Source organism: Rhinoraja longicauda, chromosome 21 (genome assembly GCF_053455715.1).
Source record: "Rhinoraja longicauda isolate Sanriku21f chromosome 21, sRhiLon1.1, whole genome shotgun sequence".
NCBI classification, from domain to species: Eukaryota; Metazoa; Chordata; class Chondrichthyes; order Rajiformes; family Arhynchobatidae; genus Rhinoraja; species Rhinoraja longicauda.
In genome coordinates this window covers 11,699,197-11,723,290 of record NC_135973.1, presented here as the reverse complement: position 1 = coordinate 11,723,290, position 24,094 = coordinate 11,699,197, and the positions used below count along the sequence as shown (strand labels likewise).

At 43.0% G+C, this 24,094-nt stretch overlaps 1 protein-coding gene across 3 annotated transcripts in view; it reads right to left on the bottom strand.

Moving 5' to 3' along the window:
* llgl1 (LLGL scribble cell polarity complex component 1) overlaps positions 1-24,094 on the bottom strand; it is a 78,875-nt gene continuing 54,781 nt past the window's right edge. For 2 of the 3 annotated variants that reach the window (XM_078417753.1, XM_078417754.1), the window contains exons 13-23: positions 23,037-23,141; positions 21,869-22,161; positions 20,784-20,937; positions 19,098-19,251; positions 17,371-17,487; positions 16,060-16,226; positions 15,011-15,275; positions 14,174-14,300; positions 12,422-12,516; positions 10,286-10,409; positions 1-1,729 (exon numbers count right to left, since the gene is read on the bottom strand). In XM_078417753.1, coding sequence (XP_078273879.1) covers positions 1,720-1,729; positions 10,286-10,409; positions 12,422-12,516; positions 14,174-14,300; positions 15,011-15,275; positions 16,060-16,226; positions 17,371-17,487; positions 19,098-19,251; positions 20,784-20,937; positions 21,869-22,161; positions 23,037-23,141 — 1,611 coding nt within the window. In that variant the 3' untranslated portion in view covers positions 1-1,719. The remainder of the gene's footprint in view (positions 1,730-10,285; positions 10,410-12,421; positions 12,517-14,173; positions 14,301-15,010; positions 15,276-16,059; positions 16,227-17,370; positions 17,488-19,097; positions 19,252-20,783; positions 20,938-21,868; positions 22,162-23,036; positions 23,142-24,094) is intronic. The other variant, XM_078417755.1, reaches the window with a different exon arrangement.

The window sequence follows — 24,094 nt, the reverse complement described above, 5'->3', positions numbered from 1 at the left end:
GACGCTAAATGCTTTATTACCGTTAAAAGCAAAATCCATTAGATAATGTAATGAGCTTTTGTTCAACAGCGCACATTCTACTAGAAAGTAGGTATTGTAAACAGCACAAAATCTTTTTAAAAATACTGGAAATTTCACAGTGCCTGCGGTGTCAGTACCAATGTCCAATAATGACAAATACAGACAGAGGAGGCAAGTACCAACCACTTCCCACGTCAGAAAGGAACAATCCTGTGAAGAGCCCTGTAGAAATTGCAAAAAAATCCAAAATCCTTCAACAATAAAGGAGGCATATTTACAAATAAACTGTACCATTCTGCTCAACTGTCAGTAAAGTTAAAGACAGACTCGCACCAGTGCAGTACCATTCTACACGAGGTGTGGCAGATGTACACCCAAGAAATGCTGGTGGAAGCACACCGACCGCACTGTTGGACATGATCACCAGGGTAATGTCACTGTTGGACAATGATCACCAGGGTAACGAGATTTAACAAATAGCAGAACTGATCATTCATGATTTAAGACTTTCAAACTCTTGAGAACATTTCTAGATTACTTTATCCATCAGAAGAGCCTGTGTGCAGCAAACTAGCAATATACTTAGCAATAGCCCTAGGCTTAGAAAAAGTTGTCACATCGTCTCGATCAACAGATGAAAAATAGGAGAACCCAGGAAGATCGTTTCCACATTGTGTGCTTGTGTCAGGATATGGGGTGAAGAAATGAGCCCCTAGCTTTGACACATTCAGATGAAAGCTGAACATAAAAACTGCTGGAATATAGCTATTGAAAACTGTACAGTTGGATTATTAAAAACAGCTTAAAACTGCTCAGCTGCCATCTAAAACCAGCATCGTAGAAAGCATGTATTCTGCTGTGGGGTGAGGAACACCCTCAAGCCCATTTAACGTGCAAGTGCATTGGCAAATTACATTGTATATCAAGGAACACAATTTACATCATTTCAAAAAGTGGTTAAAATGTAGCATAGTTAATCGTACTCAAAAAGGTGTAGATTGCACTGAATGGTTCAGACACCTGTCCCATTCAAAATCCATTACTATGTTGCAAACAGAAGGCTAAATCAACTCCCCAGCAGAGGACTCCAATGTTCATCCTGGGCTGCTTCTGAGGCGCATCAGTAATCATTATTAAAACCCTTACAGGAAGGTAAACAATGCTCAGGAAAATCTGCCGAAGGATTCCTATTATGTTCACTTCATTGAAACCTCGTACAAAACAGGAAAGCTACAAGGAGAGTTATTAAAAACTTCCTTGGAATTCACTTTATTTTCAAAGTCTGGAAGCAAAATGTGATTGCCGTCATTTAATGCAATCCTTGGACTAGGGAATGTACAGACGGATGCTCAGCTGTCTTCAAATTTGTTGTTCCTTCTCGTATCAAACATGATTTGAAAAATTGGTCTTTATATCAGAGGTGGCTCTCATTCATATGAAAGGCAGTCTTATAAAGTTTCCTGTGTAGTGTTGAGGGGTTGGATAAGTGAAGGGAAGCAGGCAACTGCTGGTGCAGTGTGTAGATTCAAATATAGGTCTTAGAAGAAAACATGTCTTTTGGCACATAAACTGTGACCTCCGTGAAATCGATGTCTGTGATCCCAATGCAAGGTTTGGGTCTCAAACTTGGATAAAATTCCCTTTTCTGCACGGCTAACCAGTCACATTGAGAGATATCTGGAACTCCACCTCATTCCACTAACACTCCCTGAAAACAAAAGAGAAACATTCAAAATTATGAACGCAGAACAAATGTTTCATACTTTGATAGACATGTTCAAACAAATGTGCTACTTTCCACACACACAAATGACATAACTCATTTTCAGTGACTCAATTCTCCCTGAGGTGGCAGAACTGAACCAGCTTGTATAGAATTAGAGGAATATAAATCACTCATTTCCCTTGTTTGGGACATTCATTACATTGATGGTGTAACATAAATGCACACTGGTGCTGACAATAATGCGATTCTGAGTCACAAACAACTTACTACACACGGGTGGCCAAAACAGTTTTAAATAACATCATAGAGGTGGTAAAGTGGTTTAGGAGGGAGTTTGAAAGCTTAGAAACTTGGCATCTGAAGGCAGCCATTAAGGTATTTGATCAAAATGGTGGAACAAAGAGATCTTGAAGGGTTGTGGGGTGGAGGAAGTAAGGAAAGACAAAGACTTAGTGAGCGTTAATTTTAACGAATCTCTTCCACATTTATGTACAACTTGTAGATTAACAAGCACATGGTGATAGCGGAACAGAACTAGAGCGTTCGGTCAGAAGTTACAGGCGAGAACGCAGGATGTCAGCGAACAATGCAATGGAATACTCCAGCCTGGAGGTGACAAAGGCAGGGATGGGGGTTTCAGCAGAAGAATCAGGTGATCGCAGAGGCGAAAAACTGATGGCACACAAAATCGTGTCAAGATGGGCAGCATGGTAGAGTTGCAGCCTTACAGCGCCAGAGACCCGGGTTTGATCCGGGTGCTGTCTGTATGCAGTTTGTATGTTCTCCCCGTGATCTGCATGGGTTTTCTCCGGGTGCTCCTCACACATTCCAAAACGTAGAGGTTTGTAGGCTAATTGGCATGGTAAAATTGTAAACAGTCCCTAGTGTGTAGGATAGTGTTAGTATGCAGAGATTGCTGGTCGGCACGGACTCAGAGTGCTTGAAGGGCACGTTGCCGCACTGTACCACTAAAACAAAAAATTAAATGCGAAAAGAATAATGAATCATCAGGTTCAGTTTACAGGGCGATAATTACCTGGGAGGGGGAAAGTGTCTAGCCAAGTTTGTGACAAGCACTGAAGGCAATACTTTTTAAAATATCAGAATCTTTAATGACATCCTGAGGGAAATTCAATACGGTTTCTGTGGCAAAACCCTTGCAGGGATTAAAATGAGATCCAGAATGGAGTTTTGGATTTCAGTCCATAGATGAGGGAAAATAGATGTCCATGATGGGAAGTACAGTTACATGTCTAGAGGAATGGCATTTTTATTGCCCCCGTGAAAGGGACCCGACTCTAAAACCCGGTGTGGAAAATGGTCACATCAGTGAATGTGCAAGCTAGAAAGCACAGTGGCGTGATCTGCTCAGAGAGAAAAAGTCAATGGATCAGGAGTATGGGAGGAAGGAAAGCTCAAAAGGCGGTAGGGAAGAGTGGGGAAAAAGTTCAAGACCAGGGAAGGTCGTGCACTTGGGGGCTGAGACAGAGACGAGAATGAGAAAGGGTGACTTGCAATTATAGGGAACTAACCAACCCCTTCCTGTACCCCACCTGGTTGCACATCCATTTATCCCGATATCACCCTCCACTCCTCACCTTCACTTCCATCCATGTCCCTGCCTCTGGCTCAACATGTTATACCTCCCCTCTCTGTATAACACAGCCTTTTGTCTTCATCTCATCGTTGTCAACCTATTTGCCAATGAAAGCCCCCCTCATCTGTACCAACCTATCACTTACCTGGAAGATAGACATAAAATGATGGAGTAACTCAGCAGGACAGGCAGCATCTCTGGAGAGAAGGAATGGGTGACGTTTTGGGTCGAGACTTCTTCAGATAGGGGAGTCAGGGGAGTGGCGGTACATAGATAAGGAAGTGTAAGGTGTGAAAACAGGATCAAGGGAATGCAGATTGAGGAAAATGTAGAATAGATCATTGTTAGTTGGGAGAAGGTAACAACAAAGCAAACAGATAAAATGTAGTCGGAGACAGTAAGACTGGTGGGAGAACTAGGAAGGGGAAGGGGATGGAGAGAGAGGGTAAGCAAGGGCTATTTGAAGTTTGACTTCTCTATGTTCATACCGCTGAGGTGTAAGCTACCCAAGCGAAATATGAGGTGCTGTTCCTCCAATTTGTGCTGGGCCTCACTCTGACAATAGAGGAGGCCCAGGACAGAAAGGTCAGTGTGGGAAAGCGAGGGGGAGTTACAATGTTGAGCAATCGGTTCAACTGTCGGAACCTGTAATCCGGGTTGGGTCCAAACTGGGATCACTTACCTGTTTTTATTCTGACACCCATCTCTCCTTTCCAGCTTTCACCCTCCCTCCCCCCACCACGACAATCAGTCTGAAGAAGGACCCCGACCCAAAACATCAAATTATCCAGGTCCTGCAGAGATGTTGACCGACCCTTTGAGTTACTCCAGCACTTTGTGTCTTTTTTTGTGTCTTTGCATCTCCAATTCCTCATGTCTCCAGCTTACTTTTTAAAAATGTCTTTCACATCCTCATACTTTACTGTTAGCAAAATATCAGCGTAATATCAGCAACGCAGCAGTCAGCTTGCTGAGACCAAGGTCTCAGCAATAAAAAAATGTATTCATAAACAGTAGGTCAGGCAGCATCTATTGGAGGAACAGAACTTTCAGACCCTTTTGGATGACACATCCGAGCCAGAACATTAATCTGTTCCTCTTTCCACAGATGTTATGATCATACTGAGCTGCACTGGCATTTTCTATTTCAGATTCACTGATTTGCAGTTTATATTTTCAGTTGATGTTAGAGCAATGATTGAGGAATAAATGTTGGCTTCTCCCCCTCTTCTGACGTTTCCTGAACCAGAGGCAGCAGATGGGACCCAAGATTTAACCAGCTTCTCCAAAAGATAGGAGCGACTGTGAATTGCCAGTCTAGACTTTATTCTCCAAGTATGGCTTTCTTCCACAAGTTCAGAGTGCTGTCCACAGAATTATGGACTCAGAGGACAAAGTTAGAGAAAGATATAGACAGACAGAGATCAAGACAGCCACAGGTCAATTTCATAATTTAGCAATAATTATGTCAATAGCAGAAGGGAATTATTAAGTGTAAAAAAAAATCAATTAGTACTAGCTCCAGGACTCAATGACCAGTATCAAGGTATTAAAAGGTACCAGCTGTCAAAACAGCAGAAGCACTGAGTCAATTCACAAAATCCTGTAGATTGTGGAGATCCCACAAAGTGGAGGATAGCAAATATTTAAAAAATGTATGAGAGAGAATTGAGAACCATAAACCAGTCAGGCAGACAGTACCGTTATGGATAGATGGACTTGTGACCGAGACATCTATCGGCATATCCCTTCTGTTAGTTCATGCACCACCTGCCACTGGTGTAATTCAGCAGCTATATCCTTCAAGATACTATCAAAAATATTGAACGGTACATACAGCGTAGAAGCAGGCTCTCAGCTCAAAATATCAGCGCCAAACATGCTGCCAATTTAAACTAATCTCATCTGCCTGGACACAATCCATATCCCCCCATTCCCTGCAGCTCGATATGTTTATCTAAAAGCCCCTTTAATGCCACCATCATATCTGGCGGGACTGTCATATGCTGAAAGACTGGAGCGACTAGGCTTGTATATACTGGAATTTAGAAGGATGAGAGGAGATCTTATCGAAACGTATAAGATTATTAAGGGGTTGGACACATTAGAGGCAGGAAACATGTTCCCAATGTTGGGGGAGTCCAGAACAAGGGGCCACAGTTTAAGAATAAGGGGTAGGCCATTTAGAACTGAGATGAGGAAAAACTTTTTCAATCGGAGAGTTGTGAATCTGTGGAATTCTCTGCCTCAGAAGGCAGTGGAGGCCAATTCTCTGAATGCATTCAAGAGAGAGCTAGATAGAGCTCTTAAGGATAGCGGAGTCAGGGGGTATGGGAGAAGGCAGGAACGGGGTACTGATTGAGAATGATCAGCCATGATCACATTGAATGGCGGTGTTGGCTCGAAGGGCCGAATGGCCCCCTCCTGCACCTATTGTCTGTCTTCACCACCACCCCTGGCTGCACGCTGTCCAGTCAGGAGTTTTTTTTAATAAGCCACTCTTGGTGATGCAGATGGAAAATCCCACACAGTACAACTTGTGCTCTTGTGATGCTTCCAAATATTCAACCTGGAATAATTGATCCATTTGATTTTATTCTTATTTTATTTTTCATTTTGATAGCTACCAAGTAATTTCAGAGGGATCACATACGATCACAGTAGGGAAGAACTGCAGATGCTGGTTTAAGTCGAAGGTAGACACAAAATGCTGGAGTAACTCGGCGGGTCAGGCAGCATCTCTGGTGAGAAGGAATGGGTGATGTTTCGGGTCGAGACCCTTCTTCAGTCTGAAGAAGGGTCTCGACCTGAAATGTCACCCATTCCTTCTCTCCAGAGATGCTACCTGTCCTGCTGAGTTACTCCAGCATTTTGAGTTGATTCTGAAGAAGGGTCTTGACCCGAAACGTCACCCATACCCACCACCCATTCCCCAGCAACTGGTAGTCTGGCACCTTTAATCCAGACAAAATTAACAAGTGCACATGAAATTCTCTCAGGAAGTCCCCCCGAAAATGTGGCAGGGGGGACGACGGTGAGCCAGGTGAGACGGCCAATCTTGACCTCATCTGATCAAATTTGCCCTCTGTGGCCGGGTGTCTGGAATTCTGGCCCAGCTCATAGCCATTCACATAGACGACTTCCAAGACCAACCTTGTGGGCTGATATCTCGGCTGCCTAGGCGGACCGTTTCAGTACCATTGGAGTCCTCTCGAAGGCCATCATCTCTGTTGGTCTGGAAAAACTGATAATCCAGAAAGGCTCTGGAATCAAGGGTGCCAGAAAATCGGTGTGGACCTTTACTTGACAATCTTCACCGTCTATGATACCAACTGTTTAGGGTCATCTGCAAACATACTAACCATTCACATTCACGTCTAAATCATTGACATAGATCATAAATAATAAGGACCTAGCACCAACCTCTGAGACATGCCAAAAGTCACAGGCCTCCAGTCTAACAAAAAAAACAACAACCTTCCATATTGCCCTCTTCTTCCTACCATCAATCCGATTCTGTGTCTGATGAATGTGAAGGTTATTCACCTCGACTGTCGGCTAGTTCTCCTAATTTGTCAGTGTCCAAATGTTGATGGACAATTTGCGTGGTCAGGTGGTTTGGGAACGATTCTCCACCACACAGTGTCTGAATGCTAATTTGATATTGAATGCTAATCCATTTGATTTTATTCTTATTTTATTTTTCAATTTGATAGCTACCAAGTAATTTCAGAGGGGATCACATGCAATCTGGGGGTCACATACAGGATTGTGGAACCATCTTGAATAGGTAAATACAACAGGAGACAGCAGGGAGTACAAGGAATAAATTTAAATAGCTGGCTGCATCTTTGAGATTATCTCCCTTTAAGAATAATTCATCACAAGGGAACCTAACAATTGCCCTTTCCTGTAATTCTGAGGTCTCAGTGGCATTGGAAACAACACTCCTCCCCACACATGCAGGTCTGGTTTATACCATGAGCTCAAAATCCCCAGTGACTCCATTCGTCAGAAGAGTTAGAAAAGCATCACAACTGGTGCCAGATGAACCTGGGGACTCTGCACCTACAAATGTGCCGGCCTGCAGCATATTTAGTAATAGACCTCTTGGCTATTTTCCCATCTGATTGCAGAAGAATAGTTTGCAGTTTCCCCATATTTCACCATGAATTATCCTTCCAGTCGGTTTTTATGGGGTTGCAAGGTAAAGGCAGAAGTAGATTTGGTGTACAAGGGTACAAGTCTGGCCATCAATCAGAATACTTTGCCAAGAGCTCTTCTGGCAGAGTGTGACAGGTGGTGGGTCCAGCCATGAACCATTTCCTAATCGTTACATTCACGTTTTTAATTGGCATGCTGAAGTGGTGCTGAATGTTCTAACCCTCTTCCTGTCCTCCTCCAACATTAAACCTCCCTATTTTTTTCATTTGGACAGCTCATGCTGCCGAATCAAAGTTGATGAACAAAAGAGTTAAGCTACAGGACCCAGATTTAGTAGTAAATTAGCCTGGCAGCAGGCCCGTTGGTTGCCATGCCAACATTGCCTGTGCAGCTATGGCAACAAAACCTCAAGTGAACGGAACAACCCATTTCTAATCTAAACCACATGCTTCAACGTAGTGGAGGATGTAGCATCCCTTCAACAAGTAGGCCAATTATCTATCCTGGAGAGGACAGACAGAGATGAAGCTGAAACCAGAGTAATTTAGGCATGAACATCGCATTACTATAACTTTGGTAATGAGGGCCGATGCATTGTATAATCTTTACCAACAGCAACCAGTCCCAGAGAGATAAAGAGCAAGTCAGGCAAGAACCGAAGAGGCAGGCTTTTTGTGAAGGACACGATCCAGAGTAGAAAATACAAGCAGAAAATACAAGCAAAAGCAGCAGCAGAGGGGATAGATGCAAAGTAAATATCAATCCGCATACAAGGAATTATACAGGTAGGTTTTGAGGTGATGGAGAGATTTTCAGAAACTAATCCAGAACCTGGGTCTTGGCAGCTGAAGATATGGTCATGATTGAAAATCAGTAATCGATAAATGGTGAAATTTACTTTTACACAAACGAAAAGTTTGTTACTCAGAGGGAAAGTTCCAAAACACTAGGATGCAAAGTTGGGGAGTGAACTTTATATTTCCCAAACAATTCCTGATTTTATAAAGACGAAAGGCACAAATTCTATCAGGCAGACTTTCTCAACAATGGATATAGTACTATTGGAGACAGTCCAAGAGACTCACCAAGCTAATCCATGGGATGAGAAGGGTTATCTATCAAGACAGGCTGGACAGTTTGGGTCTGTATCTCTTGCAGTTTAGAAAACTGTGGAGTTACTATTCATACAAGGTTGATGTCAGATGCATTCACCAGCTGGTGAATCACAAACAAGGAGATTTCAAGACAAGAGGTTGATTATTTAAAACCAAGGTGTGTAGATATATGTCTTCTTTCAGTGGGTGGTGAATCTTTAGAAATCTCTAGCTCAGAAGATAGTAATGGCCTGATTATTAGATGTACTTAAGGTGGAGATAGAAAAATATCTGGAAGACTGAGGAATTGAGGGTAATGTGGAATTGGCACACTTATCCTTTTACTGCTATCCAAATGCACCGTTATTACCTCTTTAATAATTGACTCCAGCATCTTTCCCACCACCGAAGTAAGGCTAACTGGTCTGTAATTCCCTGTTTTCTCTCTCGCTCCTTTCTTGAAAAGTGGGATAACATTAGCTATCCTCCAATCCACAGGAACTGATCCTGAATCTATTGAACATTGGAAAATGATCACCAATGCGTCCACTATTTCTAGAGCCACCTCCCTGAGGGCCCTGGGATGCAGACCATCAGGCCCAGGGGATTTATCATCCTTCAGTCCCATTAGTCTACCCAATACTATTTCTCGCCTAATGAAAATTTCTTTCAGTTCCTCTACCCCCCCTAGATCCTCTGTCCTCCAGTACATCTGGGAGATTGTTTGTGTCTTCCTTAGTGAAGACAGATCCGAAGTACCTGATCAACTCTTCTGCCATTTCCTTGTTACCCATAATAATTTCACCCGTGTCTGCCTTCAAGGGTCCCACATTTGACTTTGCTACTCTTTTTCTCTGATAAGGACAACTGAAATCAAAATAATTGACAAAATACCAAAATAGAAACATGACCATGACAATGAGATTCACGATCTGTTATGCCTTTACAGAATATTTCTCTCACTGGCCACACATCCACACAAGAGGCAGTCACACACAGTTTAGTGGTTTTCCATCTGGCTCCACTGAGCAAATGTCATTGTGGAGAACAGGGAACTACGAAATTAAATTGTAGTTTTAAAAGGAGTTAAGATATAGCCTTCCTCTGCCCCCATTAAACTGATCATAAAGCAAATTAAGGCAGATCATACCAAAGCTCAGATCAGTGTGCAATTGTTGATCTTCTGGCTCCATTCAAAGAGCATTGTTTTGACTGCACCACAATCAGACCATTTCACAGTGCAATGTAGAGAACACTGGGATCTTAGAGACATTGATAAAGTTACGCAATGAGATAACAAAGGCCTTCTATAGAGAGAAATCTTCAAATGTGGAGTACGAGCTGATAAAACAGGTTCAAAATAATTGGCATCTAGATTTCCCCACCCACTCCCTTTAGGGGGTACACAAAATAGACAACCCAGGGGAAGCCTGTACAGAACAGAGACCACTTGGCTACTTTGATTGAAGATACAGCATAGAAACAGGCCCTTCGGCCCACGACTCCAAGTTGACCATCAATTACCTATTCTCATTCCCTATAGACAGGGCAATTTACAGAGGCAATTAATTACGAAACCCACACGTCTTTGGTGATGGTGAAATGTTGACTAGAACTCCAGGACCCACAACCACTATCACTCCCCCTACTCATTGCCGCATTGCAATGCAAAAATATACTCACGGCAAATAGTCTTTCACATCCTCCACCGTCATGTCACCACTTGCATCCAGGGTGATGTCAGTGCTACTGATGGGGGAGTCAAGTGGAGTCTGAGACAATGCCAGTGGGAAATCCTCCATCACCCCTGTTCACAAGATGCACAGTCAACTTTATGCCCAAATTAAAGATGATTGTTCAAAAACAGGCTTCTGTTTATTTTCCATTACATTATCTTTGCACTTCAAGATTTAACAACTTAACTTGTCGCCAGCTATTTTGGGCTCAAAAAGTTGAAACCACCACTTGTTTGAGAAGATCAGCTTTCAAATCTTACTCGACAATTTGATCAAACAGGCTTGTTCCGACAATTGGTGCTAAACTAGTCCCTGCCTCATTATACCCTGCAATTCCTTCTCCCTGTGCAGCTCAGTGCAACCAGCACTGTCCATTCCTCATCATAGCGTTAATTGTTGAATTTTCTAAAAGCTCTCTATCCAAGAAATTCCCGTTTGCAACTCACATTGCGGAAATGTGAAGCTGCAATTTAGATCAGCACATGGAAGGCTAGTTAACAAATCCCATGGAATTGAGACAAATTGGTTCTGAAACAGATTAGGTAACAGGAGACAAAGGTGAATGGTTATCAAGTGCTTTTGCAACTGGAAGGTAATTGGAATTCAACTAGGCAGTATTTAGTCCCTTACTTATTATATTATGACTTCAATGGTGTATGAATGAGGAGATATGCAGATAAATGCAAAATCTAGCCATATGGCTAATAGCAAGGAAATGTTTAGACTGTAGGATGGTATGGATGGATGATTCAATTGGGTGAAAGTGACAGAAAGAATTCAATCTAATACTGATACAATACGTTTGGAGAAGTGCAACAAGCGGATAAATGAATACACGATAAAAAACACAAAGTGTGAAGGAACAGATATACCTTGGAACATATCCTTAATGACTGTAGGATAGCCCAAAAAAGTGGCTCAACAGGCATGTGGAATGCTTTCTTGTATCAGCGGAGGCATTTGAATTCAAACAGAGGTCATGCCAGAACCATGTACAACATTTGTTAGACTGAATATTGCACAGTTCCCGTCACATTACAGGAGAGATGTATAAGCGCCAAGGAAGATATAAAGCAGATTTACAAGCTTGATGCCAAGACCAAAGAAATTGTAGCTAGAAGATTGGGGAGACATAGGCTGTTTTCGCTGGAACAGAAATGGAGGAGAGACTTTATGAGGAACCCAGATAGCTAATAGAAGGAATCTATTTCCCTGGTAAGATGGGTCAAAGACAAGAGAGCAGAGATTCAAGGTATTTGGCTGAGGATTAGACAGGGGATGAAAGATATTTTCATGCTGTTGTTGGAATTCACAGCCTGATGGTTTTGTAGAGACACATGTGAACACTTCGATGGGTACTTGAAAAGTCCTGAGCTGTGGGGCTGGGAAGGTGGGATTAGGCTGGATAACTTACTTTTTTCATCCATGTAGTAAATCTCTGATAAAGCTATATAGCTTAAATTCCAGACTGACAGCGAAGTTCCCCTCATGTTGGAAAACTTAACTCTCCATAGCCTCTCCTGACAACTCAGAGCCCAAGCCTTGCAACTTTCCTCAAGACATTATAGCTTCACATCTCACATTTCTTGGGTTTCTCAGTAACCAGAAAGAAGTGCAGTTCAAGGTGAACGAGCAAGTTCCTTCTACTTGTTTCCCTGACTGATTTTCTACTCAGGTTTTTAGGTGAAATTTACCCAACTTCATCTAAGGGAGTAGTCAAGTGACACGAGTTGTACAACACAAAAACAAACACTTCAGCCCAATTTGTCCATGCCAACCAAGAAGCCCCATTTGTTAGTCCCATTTACCTGCATTTGTCCCTTATCCTTCTACACCTTTCCTATCCATGCACTTGTTCAAGTACTTTTTAAAAGCTTTTATCGTACTTGCCTCAACTCTCTTCTGGCAGCTCATTCCATGTACCCATCACCCTGTGAGTGAAAAAGTTGCCTATTGAACTTATATTTCTCCCTGTTTTGCTTTCACACGTCTGTCAACCATTCAAAAGCATTGTGAAGAATTATTGTTTCAAACAGGTATTTTGAGAGCATCACCTAAAGATGCAGAGAATGGTGGAACATACCGTCAGCTGCTCCCAATGAGTTGCATTCCCCTTTGTTCTGAATTTTGTGTGTTCCATTGGCACGGTTCACTTTGGGGGATCCCTGCAAGTTATTGCTGAATATTTAGAAAGGAAAATCTCAGTTAGAGCAGAAACCAAAATGGAAGCTCGGATCAAAACACAAGAACAGCAATAACCCAGCCTGCATGCTACGGCTCCCAGCCACACTGCTGCTGCGCATTAACTGAGGGAAGCTAGAGATGAAATATTGACACTGTCTGGCTCAATACACCTTCCCTACAATATACCGGCAACAAGCAAAATGCAATGCTACAAGTTGGCATGATTAAATCATTTGCCCCCAAAAGAATAATTTTGTATCAAGAACATCACCTTCCAAGTCAAATACTTGTGAACCTTTCTAAAGCAGAAGACACAGCAGTTTAAGGCAACTACGACCAGACAATAAACCGCAACAATTGCAACATTTGAAAATAAAATACATTGGTTCCGTTGCATTGCCCCTCTCACAGTGCAGCACTCACTTGGCACCGCACTGACATTCAGCCTAGGTTTCAAAGATAATGGCTCCATACACAAGTACAAATTGACTTCAGCATCCAGTTGACAGACAAAACATGAGTGCATATCAACTGCTCACAGCATTAAGTCCCAAGAGAAACAAGGACAATTGGGGGGAGAAATAGGATAATTGCATGATTACAAGGTTCAGCTGCTGCAGTGATAAGGTACATTTATTGCACACAGTCCTGGTCACATTATAGGAACGATGCAGCCCACCTGAAAAGAAGATTTACCAGAATGTTGCTACGATTGGAAAATGTTAACCACAAAGAACATCTGGAATGGCCAGTCATTTTCTTTGAAACAGGAAATAGAGGACTCTTACTTGGGGTTAAATGGAGACTGGAGTCTCCGTTTAAAAGTACCCACTTCCCAGAGCAGAGGGATTTTTAAAAAATGAGCAGCATTCATTTGATATTTTTGTTAAAACAGGATTAGAGAGAGGCAAGAAAATGTTTTCTCTTGGGTGGTGGTGGTAGTTTACAATTCGCTGCCTGCAACCTCATCACATTTAAACAGTGTAGGAAGGAACTACAGATGCTGGTTCAAATCGACGATAGACACAAAATGCTGGAGTAACTCTTACTTCTGCGGCACGGTGGCGCAGCGGTAGAGTTGCTGCCTTACAGCCAATGCAGCGCCAGAGACTCGGGTTCGATCCTGACTACGGGCGCCGACTGTACGGAGTTTGTACGTTCTCCCCGTGACCTGCGTGGGTTTTCTCCGAGATCTTCGGTTTCATCCCACACTCCAAAGACGTACAGGTATGTAGGTTAATTGACTGGGTAAATGTAAAAATTGTCCCTAGTGCGTGTAGGATAGTGTAAGTGTGCGGGGATCGCTGGGCGGCGCGGACTCGGTGGGCCGAAGGGCCTGTTTCCGCGCTGTATTTCTAAATTTAAATCTAACTCAGCGTCTCCTCTCGACCCGAAATTTCCCCTATTCCTTTTCTCCAGAGATGCTGCCTGACTCGCTGAGTTACTCCAGCATTTTATGTCTAAATGTAAACAGTACTTGACCATACACTTGACTTAGAAGTACTTGATTCAAATAATGGGCTTCAGGTTATGATTTTTCTATTAATACACTTCATTTGACTTCATTCTTCTCTTGGCTCTACCCCAAAAATTAGTTCCACACACTTCACACCAGAATTGTCATTATTTGATTCCTTGGTATAGAACTTGCCATAAATTGGAGCCAGGGCTCAAGGGGTCTCTTGCACTTTCCCACGCCACCACACAACGTGGCTCAGTTATGTTCCTGGTGGAAAGGGAGAATCGCTCAAACTCAGATGGAGATATCAAATAAAAGCCTAAAAGAGAAAAAAAAGAGGAATTAATTATACATCATATGTCTGCAGTAGCCTGAAACATCAAACAGCATTATTCCATATTAGCAGCTTATAATTCTAAAAAGTCCTTACAACATTGCAGTTTTACTTGAAGATGGCATTAATGTTCAGACATGGGTCACTCAGTCCCCATGCCTCTTTACAACAGTCTCGCTCTCACTCAGCATGTTTAATACAACCAGAAATACAGCTCTCAGACAAGCGGACACATCAACCTCTAATCATATCATGCTGAACTGATAAAACAGGGATCTCGGGGACAAATCAGTGCTGACCCAACTCGAGCAGCCTAAAATTAAAATACACGCACTAAATTAAAGATGACACAAGAAGGGAGTGGAACTAATGTACGAGCTCCTCCAAAACAGCCAGACAGACTGAATGGGAAAAACGGCTCTGACCTTTAAGATTACAGGATATTTAATCATCTTTAAAATAAAAGGGAGATGAATTTTGTAGCAAAAGCACGACAATACTACTGCATTTGAAGATCGGAGAATCAAGATCATTGGATACATGTGAAAGGGAGCCCAAATAGTGACCTTAATTTATCAACCCCAAGCAGAGGCGTAGTGAAGAGGCAGATAAAGCAGCCTAGGAGACCGCCCCCAACATGGACTGCAGCCACAAGTTGCTTCAAGGACATTCGATGATATTTGTTTCCGACTTACCCTGGCCCGTCCTTGTGAAGACACACGAAGCTATGCCGCTGATATCCTCTTTCCTTATGCAATCGTACCGCATCTGAGGCCGGAGCCCTGGGATTGTGAAGATGTGAATGTCCCCCAGGTTTGTTAAACACACAAGGCAGTTCTCTGAATAGTCATCCGAGGTAATGCTGGGGAAATTCATCAAGCCCAATTTCCTCACTCTGGAGCCTTCGTGGGCAGTAAGCTTGAACTTGGTCTTTGCGCTCACCCTCGGCAGTGTAAACACCTACACACAATGTTTCAGTGAGACCGTGCTACAAAGAGTCACACAACCCCCACCCACTGAATAAAGAGAAAGGCGACGACAGTACTACAAGCATTACAGAGATGCAGCATAGAAACAGGTCCTCTGGCCATCAAGTCCACACTGACCATCAACCACTGCAAGTCTCCACTAATCCAAGCAATTTTATTACTATTTGAGATTAGTTTATTGTCACGCGTACTGAGGTACAGTGAAAAGCTTTTGTTCCAAGCTAACCAGTCATTCCTCCCCAGATTCTTCCACTCACCTTCACACACAGAGGCCAATTAACCTGTAAACCCCCCACGTCTTTGGGATGTGGGGTAACTAGAGCACCCGGAAGAAACCTATGCGGATACAGGGAGAATGTGCAAACTCCACACGAACAGCACCCGGGGTCAGGATCAAACCTGGGTCTCTGACGCCGAGAGACAGCAGCTTATGGCGGAATATCCACAAGATTGTTTTTGCATTATAAAATGTAAGCTCAGTAGCTCTATGTACCTTTCACTGGTTCATTATTTACCTCCTAGATTTGCGTTTCTGATATACATAGATATCGTTCTATAATATCCAAAGATATTGTCTCAGCTAATTAGTTCGAAAATCTATTTCCAGTTCTAATATTTTAAAAGCACACAATTTATTCACCAATGTTCTTCCAGATCTGGGTGAGGTTCAGCCTGGTGATTTTATCACTTCCCTTTGAGGGCAGCCAGTCAGCCTTTCTACATTTCACTTCTCCATTCAGTTTCCTCCTTGTTACCTTGAACTGTTCTTCTGAGATGATCAGCACGGAGTGGCTGCCCTGCATCTCTGGGGCTTTGGCCAGATCACGGGACACTTCCAGCGGCTCAGGCAGTGGATTCCCGCGACCGTCCAAGACGGCAATCGACACCACAGGGGCTCGGTGCATCAGTTGAATTTCTTTACCTGGGTTTAGAGTGATGATTAAACAAAATAAATCTTCAAAACATATTGGTAAAAATGAATAATCACAGTGGAAAAAAAAAAAGTAACTCGGGGTAATCTATCTACAAATGACAGACTATCTGAGACTGGTATTTATTCCCGGCACAAGCCTCCTCCAATCAACATAAAACATAGAATGGAACAGCACAAGAGCAGGCCCTTCAGCCCACGATGTCTGTACTGAACACTATGCCAAATTAAACAAACCCTTCCTGCCTGCACTGGATCCATATCCCTCCACTCCCTGCATATTAATATGCCTATCTAAAAGTCTCTTAAAAGTTACTATTTTATTTTATTTTCTTCCATCAAGCAATGCGACTTTTACGTCAAGATTAGTATATTCAGCAACTTCAGGCAAGGTGGAATCAATGGCACAGGAATAAATATTAGGGTAGGAATTGAGTATGTGAACAGTGGTTTAACTTGGATGGCCATAACCTGGGATATTCCTCATGTTCCACTTGTGAAGCAGATGATTAGATCTCTCTTGGCCCTTCCTCAAGTGGATGCAGATTGGCCAGGCTTTCCTTGAAAAGCCAAAGCCTGGAGCCTCTTCGCTTGGGTCAGTTAACAGGTTGCTATTGGTGTTTGCAGTCAGCCAACGGTAAACCAGAGGTGGGATTAATTTGGGGGTTTGTTGCATGTTCCAGTTGGGTCTGTGGGATTTCAGATGGGTGTGCTTCTTAGGCTCTTTGCCTGTGGAAGAGGCCAATATTCTTGATCAAGTCCGCATTGCCTGTGGGAAGTTGAGAGTTTTGAGACTTAAGGAATGTTCTTCAAGATAGTGAAATTTATGAGTTTTGACAGAATTGTTCAGAATAATGAATAATTTCCATAAGTTTATTTTTTTTAAAGAAACCGCAGCCAATGGCAAACAAAAAAAAAAACAGCTTTTAGCGTTTGGGCCAAATTTGGAAAAAGAACAAAGGGTGCATGTGGAAATCATTTATTTCTTAGAGAAAGACAAGTTGTGATCTGGAAGAGGGCGCCTGAAATGGCAGAAAATGCTTCAATAGTAGACTTCAGTGTGAACTGGTAGTACCATAGCCGCAGAACACAAACAGAATGAACAATACATCAAACAGTGGATCATGAATCTTACCCAATACTGCCTCTGTGGACCTCTCTGTCCACTTCTCTCTGGATGGAACTTCTAGTGCATATGCGTAAACAGACCCAGAATTTGTTCCTGCCCACAACGTAGGGCCGTGGTGCGTGGCTATAAGCAAAATAAAAGTGTTAAACCAAGGACGGACTCTGTGACGACTGCCTGTGCAATAAAACTACTCTGGAATAAAGTACACCTCACAACATGTACAAGAACGCCAGACTCTCAGGGACCACACACAATTAAGGTCAAATGGTTGACAAACCAGAGCTGATTTGATGCTAAATTATTCAATGTGGAATTTCAGTGATAACTATTAGGATTAAAAAGATCATACTTCAACTGAACAAAACTCAAATGGATTTCAGGTCATTCTCTTATTTTCTATCCACTGCAAGAATCTGCTTGCCTCTGTTCTCTGTCTTGCATGCACGATATCCTAGGGTGTAAACAGCAAACAAGGGACCCAGTTTTGATCTACACCAATGACCTTCAGCTCCACAGTATTGGAAGCAGTAGGTTGATCGTGGTGGTCACAATTCCCGAGCAGTGGGCAATTTGTTTAGTTTGGGAGGCACAGTGGCATAGCTGCCGCCTTATAGCTCCAGCTATTCAAGTTCAATCCTGACCCCTGGTACTGACAGTGGGGTTTTTGTTCTTCTGAAGATCAGGAGTGTTTCTTCTGCACAGTCTGACTTCTTCCTACCAAGTTAGTAGATCAATTGGTCACTGCGAATTACCCCTAGCATATAGATGAGTGGCAAATCTGGAGGGGGATTGCGAGGGTCGTGGGCAGAACATATGCAAGAGTAGCACAAGTGGGTGCTTGATAGCCAGTGGATGCGATGGTCGAAAGGGTCTGTTTCCTGCTGCACCTCCCTATTTCTGAACAAAGTTTAGCAAAGAGTGATTATTTGTACCTCGGAACTGCGATGCTGACATGTCCTACTGAAGACAGGAGGAGAAGTTAACCATTGAACAGTAATAGAAAACAAAAAAACTACAGATACTGAGACCTCAAACAAAAACAGAAGCTGGAGGAACTCAGCCAGTCAAGCAGCATCTGTGGAAAGAGAAACCAGTTCACATTTCAGGTCAGCGACCCTTGCTCAGAAACACGAGCATAAGTTCATAAGTGATAGGGGCAGAATTAGGCCATTCGGCCCATCAAGTCTACTCCGTCATTCAATCATGGCTGATCTATCTTTCCCTCTTAACCCCCGACACCCATACAAATCAAGAATCTATCCATCCATGCCGTAAAAATATCAATTGACGGCCTCGACAGCCATCTGTGGCAATGATTTCTACATATTCACCACCTTCTGACTAAAGAAATTCCTCCTCATCTCTTTCCAAAAGGAACGTCCTTTAATTGTGAGGCTATGATCTCTGGTCCTAGACTCCACCACTAGTGGAAACATCCTCTCCACATCCATTCTATCCAACAGTACTGATCAAGGAGAAAATAGAATCTTTGCTCTGTCTGAAGGAGGGTCCCGACCCAAAACATCACCTATCCACGCTCTCCAGAGATGCTGCCTGGCCTGCCAAGTTACTCCAGCACTTTGTTTCCTTCTGTGTTAACCAGCATCTGCAGTTCCTTGTTTCTCTGGTCTGACAGCTTTGCTTGCCTCCAGGGGATTCTTCCTAGCTATTTCCATCATGCATCAAACCAACCACCACAGCATCAAATCGTACATCCTCAAACAAACACTCACCGTCTCGCAAAAACGTGTCAGCAAAGTAAAGGCAGCGAACAACACCCGACAGAGAGTCGTCTGCAGAACGTGGCTCTATCCGTCTCTGTACTGGAGTCACCTCCACGTCACACGGGCCATCCTGCTCAGCAAGCTTGGCATTTGCTGCTTGGACCTGTCAAGGAGGAGGAGAATTCTTTAAAAAAAGTAATTACAGTGACATAATTAGACAAGATTCAGTGAATTTCCTACACTAGGCAGACAGGTCAGCACTTGCTTCTCGAGACCTGGCCCAAGGATCTAATCAGCCTCTGCACTACATCCAGGTGTTTAAGATCAAATTTGGATGAAGACTTTCAATGTTACCAGCAGCTTAGAAAATTGATTGAATCAAAAGCAGAGTTTGGTATCTTGTGTGATATTATCTGAATCATACAGCACAGATCACTTTATAAAGGCATTACTTTACAGCCGAGTGCATTCTTGATGCAGGTCATCAAGAGCATAGTGAATATTCAAGTCAAGACATTTCATTTCTTCACACTTCGCTCTTTTCCTTCATGCAACCTGAAAAGGTATCTGTTATAGTGAATGGAAAAGTGTTTCATGTTTTCCACTTTAAACTTTCACTGTACGAAATGCTTAAACAATGAAAATGTATAACAGATATTTTTCGCAGTATTAATAAATTTGTTTCTGGCCCACATATGTGGAAGAATGTTTAAAGAATGATTCAAGAGGAAAGAAAGGCAAAATGTTCAGAATGGGTATTTCAGTAACAGCGGCTGAAGTGGTTGCCAATGATAGGGCAACTGAAATTGAATGAGAAGTGTTGGAACTGGATGAGAACAAGTATTACAAAAGGTTACAGAAGCAATTTCATCTTACCTCGACCTCTCCTCCTCCTTGATAGGCAATTTCGGAGAGGTCGAGGTAAGATGAAGGGGAGTTTTGAAAACAAAGATAAACATTTAAAGTCAAATCAGGTGTGTGTGTAAGCAGCATTCTACGGTAGACGACACCAGCCAGGTGATGAAAGGGATTCCCTGCAACTTGCTCACTGACCATCCATGTACAACGCTGGATGACCTAGGAGAGAGTTCATTCATAACTTTGCTGCCTGAACTCATCGGGGCTAAAGTACAGTCATTTAAGGGGTGCTGATGTGATCTAGAAATACCAAGGGCAGGGAAGAAAATTTTATCAGGTGAACAAATGCATAGGAGTCTGAACCATTGAAAATTTGTGACCCAAAGCTCATGTTACCTAGTCTGAATAGTCTGGTTAAGTTTAAGATGGTTATCGGAAAGGGAGATTTAGGTGAATCGGGGAACTAGTTTAGGTGGACATTGACAATATGAGCAAAGTCTAAACACTTTTCTCGAGGAAAACATCAACCAGAGGACATAGGTTTAAGGTGAGGGGGGAAGATTTAATGGGAACCTAAGGGTTATTTTTTTTGTATAACTTATTTTTCACACAAAGGTTGGATGGGTATATGGAACAAGCTGCCAGTGGAGGTAGTTGAGGCAGGTACTATTGCAGTGTTAAAGAACCGTTTAGACAGGTACATGGATAGGTAGGTTTAGAGGGATATGGCCCAAGCGCAGGCAGGTGGGACTAGTTTAGATGGAACATGATGGTCACATGGGCAAGTTGGGCCGAAGAGTCTGTTTCCACGCTGTATGACTCTATAACTCAGACTACCTTGCTGGTCGGGCTGCACGACGATGGTCGCTTCTTCCCCGATACCCTGCTCTTCCGTATCCGTCGGAATGACTGCCGCAATGATTTCTTCAGTGATTTCACCCGCGATAATGGGCCCTCCATTGCCAGAGAATCATTTGGATGTAGTGTGCACCTGGGAGGTGGAATAAAGAACATGAACATGAACAAGATGCATGTCCCAGACAATGGAAATGTCTCCCAAACAGTGCTTAAAAATCAGTTTTGCCCAATGCTCAACTTTTCCTCACTGCATTAGGTTCAGCTACATTCCCATTATACACAATGGTTATGGGGAGAAGGCAGGAAGGGGAAGAGTTTGATCAGCCATGATTGATTGGCAGAGTAGACTTGATGGGCCAAATGGCCTTATTCTGCTCCTATCACTTACGAACAGTCGATGTCGTTCTGTGGTCTGACATGAAAGGTTCTCAGGTTAGGTGTTAGATGACGACTGGCTGGTTCTACCTAGGATCAGCCGAGAGATTGTACCGAATAGTGAAAAGCCTGGATAAGAGTGAATGTGGAGAGAATCACTCCACTAGTGGCAGTCTTGGATCAGAGGCCATAGCCTCAGAATCTGGCTGGTGAATCTGTGGAATTCAATGCCACAGACGGCAATGGAAGTCAAGTTAATGGTTACTTTTACGATGGAGATTGAGAGAATCTTGATTAGTAAGGGTGTCAGGGGTTATGAGGAGAATGGGGTTGATAGGGAAAGATAGATCAGCCATGATTGAATGGCGGAGTAGACTTGATGGGCTGAATGACTCAATTCTGTTCCTATGATTTATGAACTTATGAACAGCATGAAGGGGAGGCTTATGATAAAGAACCCTTGTAGAAATTATTTCTCCAGAAAGATTTTTTTTTTTTAAAGGATCCCCACTGGGGTTATTGTGAAGTAGCTATTATCACACCCTCCAGGTTACTTGGTTCTGCCCACTTTTGATAAGAAGGCAAGTACGATGATGACCAATAAGCATCGCCAAACATCTACCCATGTCCCCCATTAAAAACTGCTTGGGACAATTGAAGCAATTCAATTTACAGATGCTAGCACTCACCTAGCCAGCACTGGCTGTTGTCTGTGGTAATCAAAGATGCCAAAGCCATGACTTGTGCCAAAAGCCACAAGCTGCCACTCAGTGTGCAAGGCCACTGCTGTCACAGTCGCTGGAGGAACACACTGGACCAGGAAGCTCGGCTGGAAACCAGCGGCAAACCCCGTTAAACCGACTTTTGGGCTTAACCGGTCATGACCTTTCCACGTGAAACCTTCTCGATCCTGAAGGAGGTCAACTGTGGAAACATTCATCTTTCTTTCTGACTTTTCATCATTAAATTCCATAACAATGACCTGTGGATTCAAAACACATTGCTTATTTAAATAACATGAACAGGGCATGAAAAGAAATCACAAAGAAATCATTGGCCTCCCCAATTTAGATTCACATTGGATAGTGTCATACAGCAATGGAAACAGGTCCTGCAGTCCAACTTGTCCATGCTGATCCCAGCTAGTGCTATTTGCCTGCATTTGGTCCATATCTCTCAAAACCCCATCTGTATATCTTTTAAATATTATTATTGCAGCTGCCCCAGCCACTTCCTCTTGCAGCTCGTTCCGTATACCCACCACTTTCTGTGGAACAAGTTACCCCGCAAGTTCCTATTAAAACTTTCCCCTTGCAACTTAACTTACATCGTCTAGTTCTTGATTCCCTTACCCTGGAAGAAAGACCCTGTGTATTCACCTTATCTAATCCCCTCACAATTTCATACACCTCCATGAGATCACCCCTCAGCCTCCAAGGAATAAAGTCCTGGCCTGTCCAACATTTGGCTTTTAGTCTTAGACTAAAAAGAGAAAAGGCGGAGTTCTCCAGTGCCATCCTCTATGGCTCATCACCAACAAAAGAAGGACATACATGCAGTATCTCAACACCAGGCAGCCCTCTCTCCACGTATTCAAGCCATTGGAGGTCTAGTCCAAACTCCGTAGTATTTTACAATTCCATGCAGGCATACGTTGGCTCACTTGACCATGACAGTATGGTTGAGACTAAAAACCAATTAACTCCCAAATGTCACACCCAACCAGCCCCCAAGTACAACTCCCCCCCCCCACCTCCCGTTCCCATGCCCGTCAAGACCATTTCTTGCCTCCTCCACTCCAAGCAAAGTCAATGCAGTTCAACTTTCTAAATAGAAAGCAACGAGAAATGTTTGTACCTGTCCTGCTGTGCCAGCAACCACCAACCGACTGCTGTATTTGCACAATGAAATCTTTTGAATTCCCAGCCTTGGATCATCACTGTAGGGATCAAAACAGCCAACCTGTAGGAAAGGCAGAACGTAGAGGTCAAACTCAGAAACACTGAAGAAACATGAAACTGTTAAGATAACTTTACATTGAGCACCTGAACTTATTTCATGGGCATTTAATCCAAGAGTCTTAGTTTAGTTTAGCTGAGAGATAGAGCACGGAAACAGGACCTTCGACCCATCGAGTTAACAGCGACCAGCGATCCCCGCACACTAATACTATCCTACACACACTAGGGACAATTCACAATTTTTTCCAAGCCAATTAGCCTACAAACCTGTCTGTCTTTGGAGTGTGGGAGGAAACCAGAGCACATGGAGAAAACCCACGAGGAGAATGTACAAACTCTGTACAGACAGCATCTCTAATCAGGATCGAACCCGGGTTGCTGGCACTGTAAGGCAGCAACTCTACTGTTGTGCCACCATGCTGCCCCTAAGTCACAAAAGAATCTGCCAGATAGCAGTGTGCTGTGTGTGCAGTGGGGATAGGGATGATGCTGGCTTGTATAAAGAGAAACAGATTGGACTTCTCAAACGTAAAATCCTTCACATTTTTACCTTATCCTTTAAACTTGCAGTATCCATTTGTTGTCCAACTTTACAATAGCATTAATTTCCCAGACTATTAACGACCCATCCCATCCAATTTCTAGCCTCACATTTACTCAACTATGCAAATCCAATCCTATCTCAGGATTCATAATCAGGACTGCCCTGGTATCCTCATATTATTAGCCTGCCCTTGCAAAGGAACCAATTCCTTTTCATCTCGTAGAAATGAAAGACAAATCTTTAATTTAGTCTGAACCAAAATGTCATCTATTCTTTTCCTTCAGAGATGCTCCCTGACCCACTGAGTTACTCCAGCACTCTGTGTCTATCCTTTACATCTCAACTGGTTTCCTCCCTTTCATCTAGTCTATTCCGAATCAAACCCAAAATGATTCCGTTGGGAGATGTTT